General features: G+C 31.5%; 5 protein-coding genes across 6 annotated transcripts; 2 read left to right on the top strand and 3 right to left on the bottom strand.

Annotated features, from left to right (window-relative positions):
- Nucleotides 1-847: 847 nt before the first annotated feature.
- Nucleotides 848-3,696, bottom strand: LOC143347211 (BTB/POZ domain-containing protein 9-like). The gene is made up of 10 exons (XM_076776208.1): nt 3,355-3,696; nt 3,132-3,284; nt 2,875-3,064; nt 2,496-2,751; nt 2,305-2,437; nt 2,086-2,223; nt 1,881-2,011; nt 1,690-1,818; nt 1,420-1,609; nt 848-1,269 (listed from the first exon to the last, which is right to left on the bottom strand). The coding sequence occupies exons 1-10, from the start codon at nt 3,694-3,696 to the stop codon at nt 1,069-1,071; spliced, it is 1,863 nt and encodes a 620-aa protein (XP_076632323.1). The 3' UTR covers nt 848-1,068.
- A 1,088-nt stretch (nt 3,697-4,784) lies between these two features.
- Nucleotides 4,785-8,666, top strand: Cdc10 (cyclin-dependent kinase 10). Of its 2 annotated transcripts, none has more exons than XM_076776211.1 (6): nt 4,785-4,929; nt 5,361-5,515; nt 5,600-6,200; nt 6,839-7,135; nt 7,229-7,362; nt 7,437-8,666. In XM_076776211.1, the coding sequence occupies exons 1-6, from the start codon at nt 4,920-4,922 to the stop codon at nt 7,470-7,472; spliced, it is 1,233 nt and encodes a 410-aa protein (XP_076632326.1). In that variant the 5' UTR covers nt 4,785-4,919; the 3' UTR covers nt 7,473-8,666. The 2 variants fall into 2 exon arrangements, with proteins under 2 accessions (XP_076632326.1, XP_076632327.1); XM_076776212.1 differs by lacking the exon at nt 4,785-4,929 and adding an exon at nt 4,970-5,061.
- LOC143347215 (BTB/POZ domain-containing protein 9-like) lies at nt 7,585-10,385 on the bottom strand. The gene is made up of 5 exons (XM_076776213.1): nt 10,275-10,385; nt 9,638-10,182; nt 9,415-9,567; nt 9,158-9,347; nt 7,585-8,140 (listed from the first exon to the last, which is right to left on the bottom strand). The coding sequence occupies exons 2-5, from the start codon at nt 9,977-9,979 to the stop codon at nt 7,950-7,952; spliced, it is 876 nt and encodes a 291-aa protein (XP_076632328.1). The 5' UTR covers nt 9,980-10,182; nt 10,275-10,385; the 3' UTR covers nt 7,585-7,949.
- Nucleotides 10,386-14,891: 4,506 nt separating this feature from the next.
- On the top strand, nt 14,892-17,941 carry LOC143346635 (cyclin-dependent kinase 10-like). Its single transcript, XM_076774927.1, has 6 exons — nt 14,892-15,294; nt 15,726-15,880; nt 15,965-16,565; nt 17,204-17,500; nt 17,594-17,727; nt 17,802-17,941. Exons 1-6 carry the CDS (start codon nt 15,285-15,287, stop codon nt 17,835-17,837), a joined length of 1,233 nt encoding a protein of 410 aa, XP_076631042.1. The 5' UTR covers nt 14,892-15,284; the 3' UTR covers nt 17,838-17,941.
- Nucleotides 17,942-17,949: 8 nt separating this feature from the next.
- Nucleotides 17,950-22,898, bottom strand: Csp6 (chemosensory protein 6). The gene is made up of 2 exons (XM_076774928.1): nt 22,538-22,898; nt 17,950-18,505 (listed from the first exon to the last, which is right to left on the bottom strand). Exons 1-2 carry the CDS (start codon nt 22,719-22,721, stop codon nt 18,315-18,317), a joined length of 375 nt encoding a protein of 124 aa, XP_076631043.1. The 5' UTR covers nt 22,722-22,898; the 3' UTR covers nt 17,950-18,314.
- Nucleotides 22,899-23,100: the final 202 nt, after the last annotated feature.

Here is a 23,100-nt window from a genome sequence, read left to right as displayed (position 1 = left end):
GACTGACTGAGAACAAGGGAGCGAGATAGATAAATGGGCTCCCTTTGCCCCTGTGTCGTCACGCGAGACTCAAGTCAGAGGACCACTGTAGTTTACACTGTATTGCTCCATTGCACCGTACTTATTTTTGATACGCAGACTAAAATAGTGCGCACTAATAATAAGCGTGTAATTCAATTACGTGTAATTACGTTTACATCAGGTCTTCTGGGTTTATACAAAGTATGAATAAGACAAATAAAGTACTTAAGTCACTTAAGTGTTGCAAGTGCACAACGTTTGCTCGAAAACATGAAAATGAATATGGAAATATACGTTTTGTGTTTATTTAATGCATTATTCGGTCTTGAAAATTAATCATGATTATACAAAAAGATATTTACGACAATTATAAGATACAAACGAATAAATCTAACCTTAATTCAGTTGTTTTTAAAATACACGAGTAATTACAACACTTTAAAAGCATTTGCTACGTTGAACTCAAGATGGAAATTACTATTGGTAATTATAATTTATTTTAAACTCAAAATTGTTTATTTACCGTCATTATTTTATAGACAAAATCAGATTAATCCAAATCATTATAAATGAAAAGTAACTGGGTTGGTTTGGTTTTATTTCTAAGATAATAAAAAGTTAATAACTGTAGCTTGCTAAGAATAAGTGATTATTATTTTTTATACTCTAATACTGAAGAACATATCCCCTTCAACAAATTTTAGTACTGTTGCAATCTGTAAAGTCACCCTCAATGTAAACAATTACTAACAACTATTTACAATAATTTAGTTAGTAATTTAGTTTTTGTATTTCTGGTTTCCAGTATTAAGAAAATAGATCAGTATGAGGTTTACTAAATTAAATATGTATTTTAATCAAAAAATGTATTGTACAATTATTTTTACAATCATAACTTACCCAATATTATACAAATATTAATGTTTGAACACAGAAAGTTAACACTATTGAAAAATAAAAGTTCTATACTCAACATATAATTGTAGCAGTATTAATTAAAATTTTGCGTAATGATGTTTTTCTAAAAAACTAAGAAAATAAGAATAATTATGAAAGACTGCTGTGATAACCAGAATTTGTTTCTTCATGATCAATATTCACTGCTTCTGTAGCTGTTTCTGCAGGTGGAGATTCTAATGAAACTACAGAATCATTGGATATTGACTGTTTTCCTTTGTGCACTGGAAATTTAGTTACAGTTTTATCGTTTATCTGAGCAGGGCATTCAAAATGCACGCAGTGAAAAACCTAAAAAAAAAAATTTTAAAGTTTCTACTTATATCTTTAAATCAATATAAAATGTATTTTAAGTTGATAAATGCTTTCATTTTCTAGTAATCTTATATGTATAAAAAGAACATGCCATGTGTATATTCAACAGTATTTATAAATAATAACCTCATTTGCTGTATTGTGTGTTCCAACAATGCGTATAAAGACGACGGGTCGGGGTGGTTCAAAATATATCGTTTGCCAAGAACGACAAGCTTCTCTGGTTTTATCAGCAACTTGAACCCAATTCCAAGAATTGTCAGACACTTCTATGTAGTAAGAGTATGAACGATCGTCGCAATCCCAAAGCAATAATCTAGACAATAAATGAATAATTATCAGAAAACTTTCTTCTAACTGCATCAATTCAATAATCGTGATAATTGAATGATATACCGCATAGAATCTATAATATACGGTTGTCCAAGTTGTACTAAAATAGAACCAGAACCAAGTTGATGACATGTGTACCCACTATCCCAGTCATAATTTGATGTATCACCATTTAATAATGCGTTCCGAGATCTAAATTTAAATATATAATTTTTTTTAAGAGAAATATGAAATGTAATTAATAACATATGTACCTGCAAACACCTTCAGTAACAGTGGCACTATGATCCATGGTAGCGACATTTCGTGTTGGAACAACAAAACCATTACAGAGTTTCTCATTATGATTTGTATAATAAGCTTCAAAACTCACAACATGGAAAATCTTTAAAAATAGAAGTTATCAAAAATAAGCATCAAAGAATAAAAGTATTTTCAATCAAAATTTCGTTGTAGTACCTTATTTACAGTATTATTTGTGCCAACAATACGAATATAAAGAACTACTCTTGGCTTAAAGTATAAGTATTGCCAACTACGACAAAAGTATTCTGTGTGATCAATAACTCGAACCCAATCTCTTTGATCCGTAGACACCTATCAAAGAAATTCAAAGTAATTATAACAGAAATAATTACATATAAAAATTAAGCATTTGATATCTTTTCTTTAACATACTTCTAAATAGTAAGAATATGAACGCATATCTTTATCCCAAAGTAGCATCTTGACATGATTAATAATACATTGAGTTCCTAATTTGATCAAAATACCATGTTCCTGCGTCTTTGTAATGGTGTGTCTGGTATACCTGATAAAAAGAAAAGTTATTTAAATGAATAATCTTGGAAATAAATTCAATAATTTACCCTCGCTCCATATCATAATTGTTTGTATCTCCATCTAACAGGTGACAGCGCATTTCACCCTGTAGAACTTCAGCACCATGTGTAGGATGGGCAACATTTTCATCAATAAATAATCGACCACGATAATTAAGATCTGAATCTCGTACTTGCGTCCTTGCAGCTATTGCGTCTAAGATTACTTCAGGAGAAACTAATCGAGTCAATCGAACAATACGCAAAAGATCCGTAATAGGAATCAAGCTTAATCGCACCTTATCTACAGAATTAATTATATTATTTTCATGAAATTACAATAATTTCCTTCTTTAAAAACTAATTTGAACATATACTATTAAATGATTATTTTATTTGATTTTATTTTTTTTTTACATTTACCTACCTAAGACACTTTTGTGATCAACATCAGGATTTGCCTGCACCCATGATCTTACAGCTAAAAAGATATCAATCTCTGGTGCATAAAAGGAATCTTTTGAAATAAGTTCATTCAAAGCAGTAGCACTTAATTGCAAGAAGCTCTCATGCTGTATCACTTCACAAGCATGTTTGTCCATGTAGTCATGACAAACCTGGAATAGATTAATTCCTCTATGTTCAAACATTCTTTTAGATGTCACTTTGACATCATGCTCATACCGTGGTAAGAAATTTTAGTTGGTAAAGTAGTGCCGCATCAAATATGAGGCAGATATTTTTTATACTCAATATGTCTCTGAGATAATCTGATATAGAGGTTTCCAATTCTGAAAACCCATAGAGATGTGCTAATCCAAGAATATCTAAAACCACCTAAGAACAATAATAGTTGATGTAACAATAAAATATGAAATTAAATGAAAGATAAAAGTAAAACATATACCTCATCCCGTCTGTCTGTTAAAGATGTACGTCCTGTATATATGTATTCAAGTAAAGCTTTGAATGCAATTAAATTAGCATTCTTCAATTCAATTTCATGTTGCGTTGATTCCTTTAATCCTCCAAAGAGAAGTGCTCTGAAATATTCGCTACGTGCAGCTAATATAATCTTATGACTATTTAATCTTTGACCACCAACAATTAAAGTCACATCTGAATAATCATCTGAAAGATAGAGAGCACCAATATCTTCAGACAGGTAACCAATATGCTCTATATCACCGGAAGGTGGATTTAACTGATGATGAGAACTCATTTTTTTATGCTGTGATTTGTTTTGCATAAAACTGCTTATAATTTCTTTAATTATCCTCTTTTCTAAAAGATTACTTTTCTTGATGTATACATTTTGTCAACATCCAATGACATTCGTAGCACTTTATTTAGAAGATTTTATACATTCGAAAATGTCCTTTTTTCAATATTTATTTATTCACAGGAACCAAAACGTGGAAGTACTTCGGTTCCATAAATACTTAGCAACTACTAGATAATAAAAAATAAAGTTAACTTTCAGTTTTTAAACTTTATACTTTAGTTTCACTCATATTTTTATATTGTTCTACAATTTCACTTACACATTGCACGCTTAATCTTCACTATTTCTCACTAAGATTAACTTACTTAAACTTAAATAAATCATAAAGGAAGCAGAACAAATACAAAAATAAAGATGTTTTGACTTTGTAACTGCATTTACTCTATGCCCAACAAATTTCACATCAATTCCTATAGTTAACGTATAATCATCATAATATAAATATCATAGAATCATGAATCTACAAAAGTAAAGAAGGGTAAACAACACGTTACCAACTATAATGACTGCAACAAGAAGAAAGGAGAAATTTTACTATTAAAAGAGAGATAGAATTGAAAAAGAATGTATGTAGTATAAAATATTATCTAAAAAACAAACAAATACGTATATTAAACTTAGTATTTATTTAAAAATAAAAATGTACTATCTGTGGAGTATAAAAATAAGATGTATGTAAATAAAACTATGACTGGATTAGAGTTGTATTAACAGAAAGATTTTCGAATAGATACAGTCACAATAGAATTTGGGTACACAAGTTTCTATTTATACATATTGTTCTTAGATGTAATACAATTTTTGGAACGAAAATAGTATTAAGGGCGTCAAAGTCAAGTGGGTTTCGATAAGATTAATTTGTCAACAATTATTAAACAATTTTTTATAATAACAAAATGGGCTGATATAATAATCGATTTTACTTGATCGATGTACTTTACTGATGCAATTTTTGAAAATTACTTCACATTTGGGAACACTACCTACTATAGCAGCTCTATTATAAACGTATGGTTAAAAGTACAGAGAAGAAGGATAGATATATTGTTGATTGGCGAGGGTAGTGTGCAGCCGGAAGTTTTGTGGATACTCTACTACTTTCATATTTCTACATTTATTTAAATACGAATGCTAGAGAAGAGAGTAAATATAATTTCGAAAATATTCTCTTCAAAAAATAAGCCACAATGACGAAAGGTATCGCTCCATTTCACTAATAATCGTAATATAAATACTAGTTGTATAGGTTAAGTCGTTTAATGATATGTGATATAAATACTAGTTGTATAGTTTAATTGTGTTGTTATTTAGTGTATGTTTTTGGAGTAAGTATATGATATTTATGTATTAAAAATGAGTTTGTTTTTACAATTTCAATGAGTTAAGAATATTTTTAACAATACAAGTGAATTGACTACCTTGGTGTAATTATTCAAGTAGTGTGAAATGTTTTTTTGATAAATTTTTTAATTACTAATAAAAATACTGATTTCAGTGTCTGAATATTATTGTTACTTTTATTTCAGGTTCAATTAGTAAATTTGAAACAGTACAAAAATAAAATAATAGGGATTTTCATTGTAATAGCTTATTAAATTTTACAGAAAGTTGTAAATTATTTGTTATAGACGAATCTTTGGAAAAGAAATCAGTTGAAAATAATGATACTGATAAGAAGGCTGCATCTGAAACAGGTCCTGATCCATCAGCACCGATAACAAGAAGAGGAGTATTAACATCATTTTTGACTGGAAAGCCTATGGAAATACCAGAACAAGATATTGTAATGATTTGATGATATCTACTGTGATTATATTTATTATAATATAAGTAATAATGCTAATAATATAATTTTTGTTTTTAATAGTTAGGTAAATGCAGATTTGTATCAGAGTTTGAAAAGTTAAATCGTATAGGGGAAGGTACATATGGAATTGTGTATCGAGCAAGAGACACCAAAAATGACAAAGTTGTAGCATTAAAGAAAGTTCGAATGGAACATGAAAAAGATGGACTCCCAGTCAGTGGTCTCAGAGAAATATCTGTTCTTTTATCTTGTCGTCATGAAAACATTGTACATTTAAGAGAAGTGGTAGTGGGAAGAAGTCTAGAAAGCATATTCCTTGCTATGGAATATTGTGAACAAGACTTAGCAAGTTTATTGGATAACATGCAAGCTCCATTTTCAGAAAGTCAAGTCAAGTGTATCGTTTTACAAGTGTTAAAGGGTTTACGTTATTTGCATCACAATTTTATTGTACACAGAGACTTGAAAGTTTCAAATCTTCTTATGACAGATAAAGGGTGTGTAAAAATTGCTGATTTTGGATTAGCTAGGTGGTTTGGTTTGCCTTTAAAACCAATGACACCTAGGGTAGTAACATTATGGTATAGAGCCCCTGAATTATTGTTACAAGCTAAAACTCAAACAACTTCTGTGGATATGTGGGCTGCTGGTTGCATTTTAGGTGTAGTATTTTTATTCTTTTCTTTGGATATTGTTCCGTATAGTATCCACAATCAATTGATATGAAATTTAGAGATGATGAAGGGAAGAGGGATTGAATGCCAAACATAAAATTGTAGCTTTTTGGGAATTAAATAGTTTCTAAGATATTAACAAAATAAATGTTGGACATATATATGCGGTCGACTAAATTATATATATATGCACACAAATATCTTCGTTATGTAGTAGCCCTCGTATCGTCGTCGTTGAGATTCCCGCTAAAAATATTCAATGTTTCGGCGGCAGCAAAATATTTAAGTTCATTAGTGAACAATTCTATACGGTGTCCTACGGAAATGGGCTCGCTCTTTTCATGTTAAATTTTAACTTTATTGGCCAGAAAGTGTTAGTTTCTAATATATTATCCTAATTTAACTTAAATATGTCTAGTGTTGCAATGATAAATGCACCATCTAATTTAGTATCTCGAAATCTTAATTCTCGAAGCTAAAATTTTATATTTGGCATCCATTCTCCCTCATCTCTATCCCCTGTAAATTGTATATCGTCAGTCTCGGATGCCATTGGGAAAAGTAGTCCTTTTTTTGTTTGTACATACTATTGAAATATTTAAATATAATGTAATTTTCATTTCAGGAGAGTTACTTGGACATCGGCCTTTATTACCCGGACGTTCAGAAATTGCGCAGTTAGAACTAATTGTTGACTTGTTGGGTACACCAAGTGAAGCAATTTGGCCTGAATTTAACACTCTTCCTGCATTACAAAACTTTACATTGAAACAACAACCATATAATAATTTGAAACAAAGGTTTCCTTGGTTAAGTGCAGCAGGTTTAAGATTATTAAATTTCTTATTTATGTATGATCCAAAGAAAAGAGCCACTGCTGAAGAATGTTTACAAAGCAGTTACTTTAAAGAAGCTCCACTACGTAAGTGGTATAACACAATATTTATTCTGCGATTTGTTTAATTTATTGACTACAGATTATTAACGTTGTCATTGGTCTTAATTATATCCACAGCATGTGATCCCAAGCTTATGCCTACATTTCCTCAACATAGAAATATGAAAAAGGCTGCTCCACCAAAAGAAACTAGAGAACCAGAGGCAAATGTTACAGATCAAACGAATAACTTACCTGCAATTTCGGATCTTGTAAGTGTTTATATATTTTTTGTTTGTGCTTTTTAAATATATGTACACAAAACTAGAATTAATATTTTTTTCAGCTTGGATCACTCGTTAAAAAGAGACGAGTTGAGTGAATTAAAACTATAATTATAATCATAACTTCGAATACAATCCAAACACTCGTGATTTTCAATTATAAAAAAATTTCATTATTATTTATATAAGATGGACATTATTCACAAAGACTTTTGAATAAATGAATTTTATTACTGAATATTTAATAGAACATTACAAAACATGTTTTCTTCTTGTTTAAGAAAACAAACATTCATGAAAAAAGACTGGGCATATGTAGACTTTAACACGTTAATTTATCAGTATAAGTGCACACAGTAATGCAAAAGTGTGACTAAACATGCTGATTAAACATATAAAATGGAACCATTGAAAAATCTCGTGTTTCTTCGATGACTTGTACGTACACAAAACGTTATTACGTCTACATACAGATGTATACATTTCATTGAACGTCGTTGTAGTGGTTATTAACAAACTATCAGTTTTTATGTGTTTTCATTGTATAAATGTTATCGTTATTCTTCATTTAAGGATTAAGTCTCTTTGATAATTTGTGTGTCTTCAAAACGGCTTTTATACTGGCCATCCGGATCGTATCTTGCGGCAAGTCGCTCCCAATCGTTTGGCCTTTTAGTTCTGAGATGATTTATTACCTTGTCTGCAGTGATTCTTTGTTTCTCATTGCATTTACTACAACCCGTGGATAAAGCATCAGGCAATGTTTCTGGAATCACATGTGTTAATTGTTTAATATACTGCGATTTTGTTACATAAAGGTTATATATGATTATTTCAAGAAGTTTTCAAAAGTATACTGATTGCACAGTAATCAGATTCAGATACAAAACTAATGAAGTTGTACAGGTACATTGAGAATTGACGTTAATTAAAAACAAATATTCCACTATAATTCCAATCGTTAATAATGACATTAATTAATTAATATTTATACATGTTTAAAAAATAATATTTAAGTTTGTAATTGGGTCATTTCACGCGAAATCGGACAATTTATGTTGTAAGTTTTCAAATTATGTTCAACTTTGGATATGTTGTAGTCCTTATCGATGTTTAAACGTATTTTTTTCAAAATTTTTTAAACTGTTGTAGTTACAGGCGTGTAAAGTTGTGTGCTATCTTTTTTCAAAAAACTATAGCTACTGAAGTAATTAACGGATTAAAATGCGCTTTTGCCTGCTTGTGGTCAAGATATTAGAATATTAAATAAAAATTGTGCCTATTTAAATAAATTTGTTTTCACTATTCTTTTTGCAATTGTTTGAAACAAATGCCCTGCTTTGTACCGGGGATGTGTTTAAACATCTTAAAATAAATGACAATATAGCACAATTTGTCCTCTTAACGGACATCTTGTCAAAAATATGGGCAAATTAAAATTGGCCCCATGAAAATTAATTTTAGTGAACGCTGCTGTCGGCACGCTGCAACATCAGTGCTTTGTCGTGCAGTACAACTCTGTCATTGTTTTAGAGGATATGCAATCACTCTAAAGTTTAAAACGGTTAGACGTAGGATGAGCAACATTTTCATCAATAAATAATCGACTATGATAATTAATATATGAATCTTGGACTTGCTTCCTTGCTGCTTTTACGTCTAAGATTACTTTAGGAGAAACTAATCGAGGAAATTACAATAATTTCCTTCTTTAAAAATAATCTTAACATACACTATTAAACAATTATATTATTTGATTTTATTTTTTTTTACATTTACCTACCTAGGACACTTTTATGATCAACATTAGGATTTGCCTGCACCCATGATCTTACTGCTAAAAAGATATCAATCTCTGGTGCATAAAAGGAATCTTTTGAAATAAGTTCATTCAAAGCAGTAGCACTTAATTGCAAGAAGCTCTCATGCTGTATCACTTCACAAGCATGTTTGTCCATGTAGTCATGACAAACCTGGAATAGATTAATTCCTCTATGTTCAAACATTCTTTTAGATGTCACTTTGACATCATGCTCATACCGTGGTAAGAAATTTTAGTTGGTAAAGTAGTGCCGCATCAAATATGAGGCAGATATTTTTTATACTCAATATGTCTCTGAGATAATCTGATATAGAGGTTTCCAATTCTGAAAACCCATAGAGATGTGCTAATCCAAGAATATCTAAAACCACCTAAGAACAATAATAGTTGATGTAACAATAAAATATGAAATTAAATGAAAGATAAAAGTAAAACATATACCTCATCCCGTCTGTCTGTTAAAGATGTACGTCCTGTATATATGTATTCAAGTAAAGCTTTGAATGCAATTAAATTAGCATTCTTCAATTCAATTTCATGTTGCGTTGATTCCTTTAATCCTCCAAAGAGAAGAGCTCTAAAATATTCACTACGTGCTGCTAATATGATCTTATGACCATTTAATCTTTTATCACCAACAATTAAAGTCACATCTGAATAATCATCTGAAAGATAGAGAGCACCAATATTTTGAGATAGATAATCAATATGCTCTATATCACCGGAAGGTGGATTTAACTGATGATGAGAACTCATTTTTTTACGCTGTGATTTGTTTTGCATAAAACTGCTTATAATTTCTTTAATTATCCTCTTTTCTAAAAGATTACTTTTCTTGATGTATACATTTTGTCAACATCCAATGACATTCGTAGCACTTTATTTAGAAGATTTTATACATTCGAAAATGTCCTTTTTTCAATATTTATTTATTCATAGGAACCAAAACGTGGAAGTACTTCAGTTCCATAAATACTTAGCAACTACTAGATAATAAAAAATAAAGTTAACTTTCAGTTTTTAAACTTTATATTTTAGTTTCACTCATATTTTTATATTGTTCTCCAATTTCACTTACACATTGCACGCTTAATCTTCATTATTTTTCACTAAGATCAATTTACTAAAACTTAAATAAATCATTAAGGAAGCAGAACAAAATCAAAAACAAACATGTTGACTTTGCAACTGCATTTACTCTATGCAGTGTGGCCAGATCTGGCATAATTGAATGCATTGACGTCGACATTAGTAACGACGAACTTCCTTAGTGTTTAACGGAGTGGTGGGAAAAGCCGACATATCCTACCGTAAGAGTCTCATGTTATGCCAGGTCAGCATGTCATGCACTTTCGGGAATTTGATAAAGAACGTGAATGGAAGCTTTTCTTTCTTGCTCTTGAACAGCTGTGTTCGGCTACTCCTGGGAAAAATTTTAATGGAAAATTCTAGAGGCCAAAATAAGGCGAAAATCAAGAATATCAATTTCTTGACTGAGGCTTCATTAAACAGTTATTAACAAATTAAATTAAAAAATTTTAAATAGTTCTGGAAAAATTATTTTTGGTTGCAGGGGTCAATTATAAGCATTTTTGGTCATTACACATACCCCTGAAATCCTACTCAGTTTCGAGAAAAAAATTCCTTACCGAAAATATAATTTCTGGCTAGAAATGTTTTCCCGAATTTTCATGCGAATTTTTAAAATGTCATAACTTTTGAACGGATTGGACGATTTTAATGTTTAAAAAAGCAAACGACGCGTATTTTGCTAGAGAATATGTAAAAAGCCCAAAAATATTCGTAAAGTTGATCCTTGACCCCGAAAAATGAGGAAAACCCTATAAAAATGTATCAATTTTCAAACAGCCATAATTCCTACAATAGTGAATATATTTCAATGAAACTTTTTTCTGAAGTGGAGCTTAGGAGTACCTACAAAAAAGTCTTAGACAACTTTTCTGTAGGGCGTCAAACAATATTATTAAAAATGAAAAACGAATTTTTAAGAAAAATCAACAGGGGGTAGGTGCCTAAATTTTTCGACGAAAAAAAAATTTTTCAAATCGTTCCAAAAAAATTATTTTCAGTTGCGGGGGTCAATTACAATAATTTTTGGTCAACAGACATACTCCCGAAATCCTACTCAGTTTCGAGAAAAAGATTCAGTACGGGCGGAAATTTAAACGTTGATAACTTTTTAACGAAATCACCATCAACAAATTAGTATTCTTGATTTTCGTCTTATTTTGACCTGTAGAATCTCCCATTAAAATGTTTCTTAGAGGTGGTCGAACACCCTGTATAATGTTTTAAACATACGTATGAAATTTCAAGCGAACATTTCTGTATGTTTAAAACATTATAACTTCTGACCGGATTGAAGGATTTTAATGTTTCAAAATGCAAACAACGTGTATTTTGGTGAAGAATATGCAGAAATTCTAAGAATATTCGAAAAGTTGCTCCTTAACCACGTAAAGTGACATTGTCAACCAGAAAAACTATCAATTTTCAAACGATCATAACTTCTACAATACTGAACGTATCTCATTGAAATTTTTTCTAGAAGTAGAACATTTCCATACAGCGTCAAACAAATTTATTAAAAATCAAATTTATATTGTTTTAAATTCGCAGCCATTAGCTCGGTGTTATCCACGAAGAAGAACTTCTTCATTGTGAATAACTCCGATTACCAGGTCTCACCACGAGGAGGTTGCTGCGAGTGGAGACCCGAAGGAAGATAGATGGAATCTATCAAATCAAAGTTCCATCGATCTCCCCTTTACAGACCTAGAAACTAATATAGGAAAGAGAGCGAGAAATAGAAGAGAAAGAGATAGAATCATGCCAAATAATTATTTTGTTTAAAAAATGGATTTTAAAAAAGGGATGAATCTAAATTGTGGGAGCCGCGACAAGACGCGATGCTGAACCATGTAACAGATCTTGGGATCGAATTGACTCCGCTTGATGACTCGATTTCTACAGGAGAACGGATACACGCCCCTGAAACTGGTCTCCATTTCTCCACGGCAACCCGCCGGGAGCCAAAGGACCCGACTCAAGCTGTCTAACATAGAGAGAGTACCTGTGACAAGGACTTCCAACCGGAAGGTATGCGTTTCCGCAGGAAACACCTTCAAGTGGAGTACCATTCTCCATGAATCCAGCCAACAAGAGAAGACGATTTGATCTTTCGGATTAGCCACACGGCCGATCACATGTTTCCTTCAATGAAACAACTGTGACCGAAGCCAGGAACGAGGGAATGACTGAAAACGAGAATCTAGTAAATTGAATAATTAATTGGCAATTTGAGTATAAACTAAGAGGCCGAAAATTAACGTCGAGGCTCGAAGTAATTTAAATTAATTCAATCAAAGGAATTAGAAAAAAGAAATGTTCGACGTTAATCTTAATGTCTTAAATCTAACCGCACTTACATACTATCACGCCTATGTTGAACCCCTCGGTTGGCGGATGAACCTGGCGTTTTCCAGTAGGACCCTCGGAATTGATCTAAACAAAAACTCGAGTAACAATTAATATTTGTACAAGAAAATATAAATACACCAAATACCTACGAAAAACAAAAGAACATAAATATAACATGGAAAAATAAATAAATACTAAATATGAAAAATAATGGAACGAACAACCCAACGAAGTATAAAACTAAGATTGGAGTGGAAAAATATCATCCCAACGAAGAAAGAACAGAACATCCCAACGAAGTAATCTAGTGAAATTAAATTGAAATTAAATTGGGCAAAGAACCCAAAGGAAAGTTCTTTGAAACCAATAACACGCGTCAGAGCACCCCTGGCGGCTCCAGGGGTACTGAGGAGTTGGTCAGCAGTGGCCAACTTTATACCGGGAGGGGATTATGGGTTGCAGCCATTCAGCCAATCAGCAGCCAGTTAGGCTCCGCTTAATCGAAAGTTTAACAAAGTTGCAAGAATACCGAGCCCCTTCGCGCGCACCAATTTTTCGAATATTCTTACATGTTTCCACATATTCTCCACTAAAATATGCGTTATTTGTCTCTGGAAACATTAAAATCCTCCAATCCGGTCAAAAGTTATAATGTTTTAAACATACAGAAATGTTCGTTTGAAATTTCATGCATATGTTTAAAATATTATAACTTTTTAACGGATTGGAGGATTTTAATGTTTCCACAGACAAACAACGCGTATTTTAGTGGAGATTATGTAGAAATTCTATTATATATCTATAAGTATTCCATTATTTCAAATAATGATTCTTTAATTTCTTTTGATGGACAATTCGTCTATCAAAGTTGACAAATTTCATCTGAGTCCCTCGTCATGGTCCGTCCTTTTTAGTCACTACGGGAGCCCCCTGGGGCGCGCGCGGAAATTATCCCTTAACCACAAAGCAAGACGGACCGTGAAGCGAGATGAAGAATTTAATTCATTTGCATTGAATCAAGATTTCCGAAGATGGTCAAGAAGATGTTTCACGAGCAGCGGCCAAGGAACAACCCTGGTTTCTTTGAAGACGAAGAAAATCCCATCTTTGGGAACAACACTTGAAAACTGAACAACTAAACTGAACAACTCAGAGACTGAACATCTCTGTTACGGAATAACTCTGGGATAAAACTGAACATCCTATATTTGCCTATATAGGCAAAAAATATATTTGACACAAATTTAATTAAATATTAAACATATATTCCTTTCGTAGTCCTTTCCTCTAATCCTTTCGTAGACCAAACAGTCTTAACTTTGATTTTGCATCTCTCCGTTAGAGATCGTGTTATCTGTCACGAGTATTGTTTTTTTGTTTCAGAGAACAGCTGAACGCTGCCGATGGGTGCTGCCAACTGGTAACTACTTGTCGACAAGTAGCAATAATATTTTATTATCAAATTATTAATATATGTATTGAATTTACATGTCTATTTTGTTTCATTTCTATGTTTTCATTGAACTTTATGTATAACTCCTTTTTCTATTTCAGCATTATTTCTCTAATCAGTTTAATTGTGTTGATATTTGTAATATTGCACGAAAATAATAATGAAATATCGTTTTCTTTCATGTGTCATGATTTTTATTTGAACAGCAATATTTTACTAATATACTTTTTTCGATTAACTTGCAATTTTCACTTTTCACCTTCATTTTGTGAATATTTGTCTGTTGTTCTACAGGTATAGATAACACTTCGTTGGATTTTGTTATTTCTGAGATTAATTAATATTTTTATTTTATACATTTCTTTTGGTTTTTCTTTTTGTCCATTCGTTCATATTATTAGTATATGTATACAATTTATCTGTTTATTTTATTTGATTTCTAGGTGTTAATTAATTCTTTATCTATGATTCTTTTTCTATTTCAGCATTATTTCTCCAATCAGTTTAATTGTGTTGATATTTGTAACATTGCATGAAAATAATAATAAAATATCGTTTCTTTCATGTCATGAATTTTATGTATACAGCAATATTTTATTAATATGTTTTTTTCGATTAACTTGCAGAGTCTTAACTAGTAACTTTTATTTTGCATCTACTTTTCGATAAGTAGGAATAATATTATATTATCAAATTATTAATATATCTATTGAATTTACGTGTCTATTTTATTCCATATTATGTATATTATTAATACGATTCAGTATAAAGACCTGATTGAATTTATACTCAATACATGAAAAATGGATTTTGCTCATTGAACCAGAACTGGTTAGGTGAAGTGCGGGTCGTGTACACGAATATACGTTGAGGAAAATTTAAACAAAGTGAAAAAAGAATTTATTTTGGAAGTTGTTTCGACTTTAAAGCCTGCAGTTCATGTCTAATCGCTGTAAAAAAGATATTCTCGTCGTAATCGTTAATTTGAGGTTAGATTTCAGCTCTATTATAAACGTATGGTTAAAAGTTACAGAGAAGAAGGATAGATATAGTGTTGATTGGCGAGGGTAGTGTGCAGCCGGAAGTTTTGTGGATACTCTACTACTTTCATATTTCTACATTTATTTAAATACGAATGCTAGAGAAGAGAGTAAATATAATTTCGAAAATATTCTCTTCAAAAAATAAGCCACAATGACGAAAGGTATCGCTCCATTTCACTAATAATCGTAATATAAATACTAGTTGTATAGGTTAAGTCGTTTAATGATATGTGATATAAATACTAGTTGTATAGTTTAATTGTGTTGTTATTTAGTGTATGTTTTTGGAGTAAGTATATGATATTTATGTATTAAAAATGAGTTTGTTTTTACAATTTCAATGAGTTAAGAATATTTTTAACAATACAAGTGAATTGACTACCTTGGTGTAATTATTCAAGTAGTGTGAAATGTTTTTTTGATAAATTTTTTAATTACTAATAAAAATACTGATTTCAGTGTCTGAATATTATTGTTACTTTTATTTCAGGTTCAATTAGTAAATTTGAAACAGTACAAAAATAAAATAATAGGGATTTTCATTGTAATAGCTTATTAAATTTTACAGAAAGTTGTAAATTATTTGTTATAGACGAATCTTTGGAAAAGAAATCAGTTGAAAATAATGATACTGATAAGAAGGCTGCATCTGAAACAGGTCCTGATCCATCAGCACCGATAACAAGAAGAGGAGTATTAACATCATTTTTGACTGGAAAGCCTATGGAAATACCAGAACAAGATATTGTAATGATTTGATGATATCTACTGTGATTATATTTATTATAATATAAGTAATAATGCTAATAATATAATTTTTGTTTTTAATAGTTAGGTAAATGCAGATTTGTATCAGAGTTTGAAAAGTTAAATCGTATAGGGGAAGGTACATATGGAATTGTGTATCGAGCAAGAGACACCAAAAATGACAAAGTTGTAGCATTAAAGAAAGTTCGAATGGAACATGAAAAAGATGGACTCCCAGTCAGTGGTCTCAGAGAAATATCTGTTCTTTTATCTTGTCGTCATGAAAACATTGTACATTTAAGAGAAGTGGTAGTGGGAAGAAGTCTAGAAAGCATATTCCTTGCTATGGAATATTGTGAACAAGACTTAGCAAGTTTATTGGATAACATGCAAGCTCCATTTTCAGAAAGTCAAGTCAAGTGTATCGTTTTACAAGTGTTAAAGGGTTTACGTTATTTGCATCACAATTTTATTGTACACAGAGACTTGAAAGTTTCAAATCTTCTTATGACAGATAAAGGGTGTGTAAAAATTGCTGATTTTGGATTAGCTAGGTGGTTTGGTTTGCCTTTAAAACCAATGACACCTAGGGTAGTAACATTATGGTATAGAGCCCCTGAATTATTGTTACAAGCTAAAACTCAAACAACTTCTGTGGATATGTGGGCTGCTGGTTGCATTTTAGGTGTAGTATTTTTATTCTTTTCTTTGGATATTGTTCCGTATAGTATCCACAATCAATTGATATGAAATTTAGAGATGATGAAGGGAAGAGGGATTGAATGCCAAACATAAAATTGTAGCTTTTTGGGAATTAAATAGTTTCTAAGATATTAACAAAATAAATGTTGGACATATATATGCGGTCGACTAAATTATATATATATGCACACAAATATCTTCGTTATGTAGTAGCCCTCGTATCGTCGTCGTTGAGATTCCCGCTAAAAATATTCAATGTTTCGGCGGCAGCAAAATATTTAAGTTCATTAGTGAACAATTCTATACGGTGTCCTACGGAAATGGGCTCGCTCTTTTCATGTTAAATTTTAACTTTATTGGCCAGAAAGTGTTAGTTTCTAATATATTATCCTAATTTAACTTAAATATGTCTAGTGTTGCAATGATAAATGCACCATCTAATTTAGTATCTCGAAATCTTAATTCTCGAAGCTAAAATTTTATATTTGGCATCCATTCTCCCTCATCTCTATCCCCTGTAAATTGTATATCGTCAGTCTCGGATGCCATTGGGAAAAGTAGTCCTTTTTTTGTTTGTACATACTATTGAAATATTTAAATATAATGTAATTTTCATTTCAGGAGAGTTACTTGGACATCGGCCTTTATTACCCGGACGTTCAGAAATTGCGCAGTTAGAACTAATTGTTGACTTGTTGGGTACACCAAGTGAAGCAATTTGGCCTGAATTTAACACTCTTCCTGCATTACAAAACTTTACATTGAAACAACAACCATATAATAATTTGAAACAAAGGTTTCCTTGGTTAAGTGCAGCAGGTTTAAGATTATTAAATTTCTTATTTATGTATGATCCAAAGAAAAGAGCCACTGCTGAAGAATGTTTACAAAGCAGTTACTTTAAAGAAGCTCCACTACGTAAGTGGTATAACACAATATTTATTCTGCGATTTGTTTAATTTATTGACTACAGATTATTAACGTTGTCATTGGTCTTAATTATATCCACAGCATGTGATCCCAAGCTTATGCCTACATTTCCTCAACATAGAAATATGAAAAAGGCTGCTCCACCAAAAGAAACTAGAGAACCAGAGGCAAATGTTACAGATCAAACGAATAACTTACCTGCAATTTCGGATCTTGTAAGTGTTTATATATTTTTTGTTTGTGCTTTTTAAATATATGTACACAAAACTAGAATTAATATTTTTTTCAGCTTGGATCACTCGTTAAAAAGAGACGAGTTGAGTGAATTAAAACTATAATTATAATCATAACTTCGAATACAATCCAAACACTCGTGATTTTCAATTATAAAAAAATTTCATTATTATTTATATAAGATGGACATTATTCACAAAGACTTTTGAATAAATGAATTTTATTACTGAATATTTAATAGAACATTACAAAACATGTTTTCTTCTTGTTTAAGAAAACAAACATTCATGAAAAAAGACTGGGCATATGTAGACTTTAACACGTTAATTTATCAGTATAAGTGCACACAGTAATGCAAAAGTGTGACTAAACATGCTGATTAAACATATAAAATGGAACCATTGAAAAATCTCGTGTTTCTTCGATGACTTGTACGTACACAAAACGTTATTACGTCTACATACAGATGTATACATTTCATTGAACGTCGTTGTAGTGGTTATTAACAAACTATCAGTTTTTATGTGTTTTCATTGTATAAATGTTATCGTTATTCTTCATTTAAGGATTAAGTCTCTTTGATAATTTGTGTGTCTTCAAAACGGCTTTTATACTGGCCATCCGGATCGTATCTTGCGGCAAGTCGCTCCCAATCGTTTGGCCTTTTAGTTCTGAGATGATTTATTACCTTGTCTGCAGTGATTCTTTGTTTCTCATTGCATTTACTACAACCCGTGGATAAAGCATCAGGCAATGTTTCTGGAATCACATGTGTTAATTGTTTAATATACTGCGATTTTGTTACATAAAGGTTATATATGATTATTTCAAGAAGTTTTCAAAAGTATACTGATTGCACAGTAATCAGATTCAGATACAAAACTAATGAAGTTGTACAGGTACATTGAGAATTGACGTTAATTAAAAACAAATATTCCACTATAATTCCAATCGTTAATAATGACATTAATTAATTAATATTTATACATGTTTAAAAAATAATATTTAAGTTTGTAATTGGGTCATTTCACGCGAAATCGGACAATTTATGTTGTAAGTTTTCAAATTATGTTCAACTTTGGATATGTTGTAGTCCTTAGCCATGTTTGAACGTAACTCAAAGCAGTTTTCAAAATTGTATAAACTGTTAAAGTTACAGACGTGTAAAGTTGAGTGCTATCTTTTTTAAAAAAACTGTAGCCGCCTTTGGCTGCTTGAGGCGAAGATATTAGAGTATCAAATAAAAATAGTTTTTTATTATTTTTTTACAATTGCTTAAAACAAATAAATGTCTTGCTTTTGTACCGGAGAAATGTTTAAAAATCTGAAAAAATGACAATATAGCCCCATTTGTCCTTTTGACGGACATTTTTTTAAAAACATGGATAATATAAAATTGGCCCTATGAAAATTAATTTCAGTGAACGCTGCGTCAGCGCGTTGCGAGACCATTGCTCTGACACGCAGTACAACTCTATCATTGTTTTAGAGGATATGCGATCACTTTACGGTTCAAGACGGTTAATATTTATAATACGGTTGGAAATTTGAGATCTCATTCTTTGTCGATGGTACTAATTATTAGAAATATTTTTGTGTCACTACTTGACGAAGTTATTGGCCGAATCATGGCCGGGGATAAAGATTTCATTTCTATTAAAAGAGACGGTTTAAAAAGGTATATTCTGAACGTTTAAATAATTTGAGGGAACTTATTCATTTTTTAGAAAAGAAAATCTGTAAATAAAAATTAGATTCAGGAAATTTGCTCAGCTTCGTCGTGGAAAGTGTGTATTAGCAGGAACTACTCGAATCGTTGTAAATGAAATCGTGAACTTGTAATTCTGGTAATCAATTTTCTAATTTATCAAAAAAATCTGTTGTTAAATATTCTAGCGTTTCTAAATTTAATTTATCGGTATTTGTCCATTGGCAACACGAGATAGATATAATGGAATGTTTTTCAAATAGACCTTCTAATTCAAGTTGTAAGATTCATGTGACACATTACAACGTATAGTTGATAACATATTCTTGTGCGTGTACGGAAAATCAGAAAGTGGTGAAATAAACTTTTGCAATTTAGCACTAGATTAACTTCACATTTCGATGTGTGAGACATACATACAAGGTGTTTGGCCACCCATGGGAAAAATTTTAATAGAGGATTCTAAAGGCCAAAATAAGACGAAAATCAAGAATACCAATTTGTTGATGGAGGCTTCGTTAAAAAGTTATTAACAATTAAATTCAAAAATTTCAAATCGTTCTGGAAAAATTATTTTCGGTTGCAGAAGCCAATTACAATCATTTTTGGTGAATACACATACTTCCGAAATCCTATCCACTTTCGAGAAAAAAATTCGAGTAGGTGCTAAAAGTTTTGGGTGAAAAAAAAGACTTTCGAATCGTCTTGGAAAAATTATTTTTAGTTGCAGAGGTCAATTGCAAGCATTTTTAGTCAACAGACATACTCCCGAAATCCTACTCAGTTTCGAGAAAAAAATTCCTTACCGAAAATATAATTTCTGGCCAGAAATGTTTTCTCGAATTTTCATGCGAATCTTTAAAACGTCATAACTTTTGAACGGATTGGACGATTTTAATGTTTAAAAAAGCAAACGACGTGTATTTTGCTAGAGAATATGTAGAAAGCCCAAAAATATTCGTAAAGTTGATCCTTGACCCCGAAAAATGAGGAAAACCCTATAAAAATGTACCAATTTTCAAACAGCCATAATTCCTACAATAGTGAATATATTTCAATGAAACTTTTTTCTGAAGTGGAGCTTAGGAGTACCTACAAAAAAGTCTTAGACAACTTTTCTGTAGGGCGTCAAACAATATTATTAAAAATGAAAAACGAATTTTTAAGAAAATTCAACAGGGGGTAGGTGCCTAAATTTTTCGACGAAAAACAAAATTTTTAATTAATTCTGAAAAAATTATTTTCAGTTGCGGGGGTCAATTACAATCATTTTTAGTGAATAGACATACCCCCAAAATCCTACCCACTTTCTAGAAAAAAATTCGAGAAGGTGTGAAATTTTTCGACGGAAAAAAAAATTTCAAATCGTTTTGGAAAAATTATTTTCAGTTGCGGGGGTCAATTACAATCATTTTTGGTGAATAGACATACCCCCAAAATCTTGCGCATTTTCGAGAAAAAAATTCAGTACGGTCGGAACTTTAAACGTTAATGACTGTTTAACGAAGCCTTCATCAACAAATTGGTATTCTTGATTTTCGTCTTATTTTGGCCTCTAGAATCCCCCATTAAAATTTTTCCCAGGGGTGGTCGAACACCCTGTATAGAATGCGCTATACTGGTTCCTGCTAACACAAACTCTTTACGACGAAGCTAAACAAATTTACTAAATCCAATTTTTATTTACGGATTTTCTTGTCTAGAAAGTGAGTAAGTTTCCTTAAATTATTTAAAATTAAACGTTCTGAATATGCATTTTTAAATTGCTTCTTTTAATAGAAATGAAATTTTTATCCCCGGCCATAATTCAGCTAACAACTTCGTCAAGTAGTGGCACAGAAATATTTCCAGTGATTAGTGCCATTGACAAAGAGTGAGATTTCAAATTTCTAACAATATTATAAATATTAACCGGTTTGAACGGTAGAGTGATCACATATCCTCTAAAACGATGACAGAGTTGTACGCGCCGATGCAGCGTTCACTAAAATTAATTTTCGTAGGGCCAATTTTAAATCGTCCGTGTTTTTGAAAAAATGTACGCCAAGAGGACAAATGGGACTATATTGTCATTTTTCAGATTTTTAAACATTCCTCCGGTACAAAAGCAAGACATTTGTTTTACACAATTGCAAAAAAATAATAAAAAACAATTTTTATTTGATACTCTAATATTTTCACCTCAAGCAGCCAAAAGCGCGTTCTAATTTGTTAGTTAGTACAACAGCTACAGTTTTTTGAAAAAAGGTATCACTTAACTTTACACGTCTGTAATTTTAACAGTTTAGAAAATTTTGAGAAATGCTTTGAGGTACGTTTAAACATCGCTAACAAGAACAACATATCCAAAGTTGAACATAATTTGAAAACTTACACACTTACATATCGAAGCATACAAAGCATAAAACAACGAAAATATAAATGAAAATGATATCCTTAACATAAAGAGTGAGATTCAGCAATAAGCTGTTATTAAATTTATCTCAGTTAGTTTTCTGTCCTAGTTTTTGCACATGCATATGTAACAATTTAAAATAAATAAGAACAGTGATTACTTAGTGACAAGAGTTTATCTGGATTATTTCTTCATTCTGTTCTTTTATCGTTTGATATAATAATAGTTTGAGTACATGTAATAACAACTTAGACGTTATTGAAGGGAGTTCGATGCACTCCAAACGAGAAAGTTCAAAGCAACTTATGTAATACAAAGAGGGAGAGTGAAGTGAACTCTGTCGTAATCGTCGCAGCGGATGCACGTTGAAGTTTCCGAACGAAACCAACGTGACATTCGGTCATGCATCCGAATGAAATTATTTTACTATTTCAAGCAAATCGACTTTTATAAATATTTTTTATTTTAACACTTAACGACATGGTTAATAACATTCTTGAATATTATTATCCTCTTATTTTTCCATCCATCCAAAAAAAAAAATCGCAAAAAAACGCTTTATTTCAGGTTTTTACAGTGGTCTTACCCCTTAAATGGTAACGTGGCTTAAAATTTTGTAATTTAAGCGATCAAGAAAAATGAATGATGTATTCAACAAATTACTGACCGTTGTCTAATATATACTCACTTTTTAATTCTCGGCCTTCGTTAGTGCACGGGCCTTCGTCCAACAAGCATTTGATGTAATTGGTGAGGACACGACCGTTCTGGAGTATCCTGTCTACGTCGACATCGTCGTATTTGCTGGGATATTTTTCAGCCGTTACGGAAGCGATTCCGACCAAAATGAACAGCAACAGAAAAGCTGTCATGTTGCGATCGAAGTGTGGTTGCTAATTTGAAAAATTTAAAGCGGCACAGACAAAAGTGAATACTTTTGCGAGAATCGGATGCACGAATTATTCCATGTAATATTTGTAATACAGCTAGAAACAACGAGTTCAAGAAGAGAGACCTCTTCGATAGCCACCCTCCGCCGCAGAAAGTAAGTTGCTCTTTGCCTCTGTTGGGGCAAGCTACCAAATTATATACCCGTACGCAGTGGACATTGGAGGGAGTGCTTAAACGCGTTGATCGAGTCCTTTATACGCAACGTCATGAATCGTGAATACGTTGAACAGTGGGTATCGAGCTTCTGGTATCGGGATACTACGAGGAGGTACCGGATAATTATACATTCCATTAAAACGT

Source organism: Colletes latitarsis, chromosome 10 (assembly GCF_051014445.1).
Source record: "Colletes latitarsis isolate SP2378_abdomen chromosome 10, iyColLati1, whole genome shotgun sequence".
In the NCBI taxonomy this organism is placed as follows: domain Eukaryota; kingdom Metazoa; phylum Arthropoda; class Insecta; order Hymenoptera; family Colletidae; genus Colletes; species Colletes latitarsis.
The sequence above is the reverse complement of the archived record's forward strand: the minus strand, read 5'-3'. Positions and strand labels throughout refer to the sequence as shown.

Bases quoted from the DNA above. Each gene is read 5' to 3' on its own strand.
- LOC143347211 (XM_076776208.1), bottom strand. From the start codon at position 3,696: ATGCAAAACAAATCACAGCATAAAAAAATGAGTTCTCATCATCAGTTA. The intron at 2,224-2,304 runs GTATGTTAAAGA...TTTCTTTGATAG, and splicing joins CATATTCTTACTATTTAGAA to GTGTCTACGGATCAAAGAGA. The intron at 1,819-1,880 runs GTACATATGTTA...ATTTAAATTTAG, and splicing joins GTTACTGAAGGTGTTTGCAG to ATCTCGGAACGCATTATTAA.
- Cdc10 (XM_076776211.1), top strand. The intron at 5,516-5,599 runs GTAATGATTTGA...TGTTTTTAATAG, and splicing joins AAATACCAGAACAAGATATT to TTAGGTAAATGCAGATTTGT. The intron at 7,363-7,436 runs GTAAGTGTTTAT...TATTTTTTTCAG, and splicing joins TACCTGCAATTTCGGATCTT to CTTGGATCACTCGTTAAAAA.
- LOC143347215 (XM_076776213.1), bottom strand. From the start codon at position 9,979: ATGCAAAACAAATCACAGCGTAAAAAAATGAGTTCTCATCATCAGTTA. The intron at 9,568-9,637 runs GTATATGTTTTA...TATTGTTCTTAG, and splicing joins TAACAGACAGACGGGATGAG to GTGGTTTTAGATATTCTTGG. The intron at 8,141-9,157 runs GTAGGTAAATGT...ATGTGATTCCAG, and splicing joins TGATCATAAAAGTGTCCTAG to AAACATTGCCTGATGCTTTA.
- LOC143346635 (XM_076774927.1), top strand. The intron at 16,566-17,203 runs GTGTAGTATTTT...TTTTCATTTCAG, and splicing joins GGCTGCTGGTTGCATTTTAG to GAGAGTTACTTGGACATCGG. The intron at 17,728-17,801 runs GTAAGTGTTTAT...TATTTTTTTCAG, and splicing joins TACCTGCAATTTCGGATCTT to CTTGGATCACTCGTTAAAAA.
- Csp6 (XM_076774928.1), bottom strand. From the start codon at position 22,721: ATGACAGCTTTTCTGTTGCTGTTCATTTTGGTCGGAATCGCTTCCGTA. The intron at 18,506-22,537 runs GTGAGTATATAT...ATGTGATTCCAG, and splicing joins CGAAGGCCGAGAATTAAAAA to AAACATTGCCTGATGCTTTA.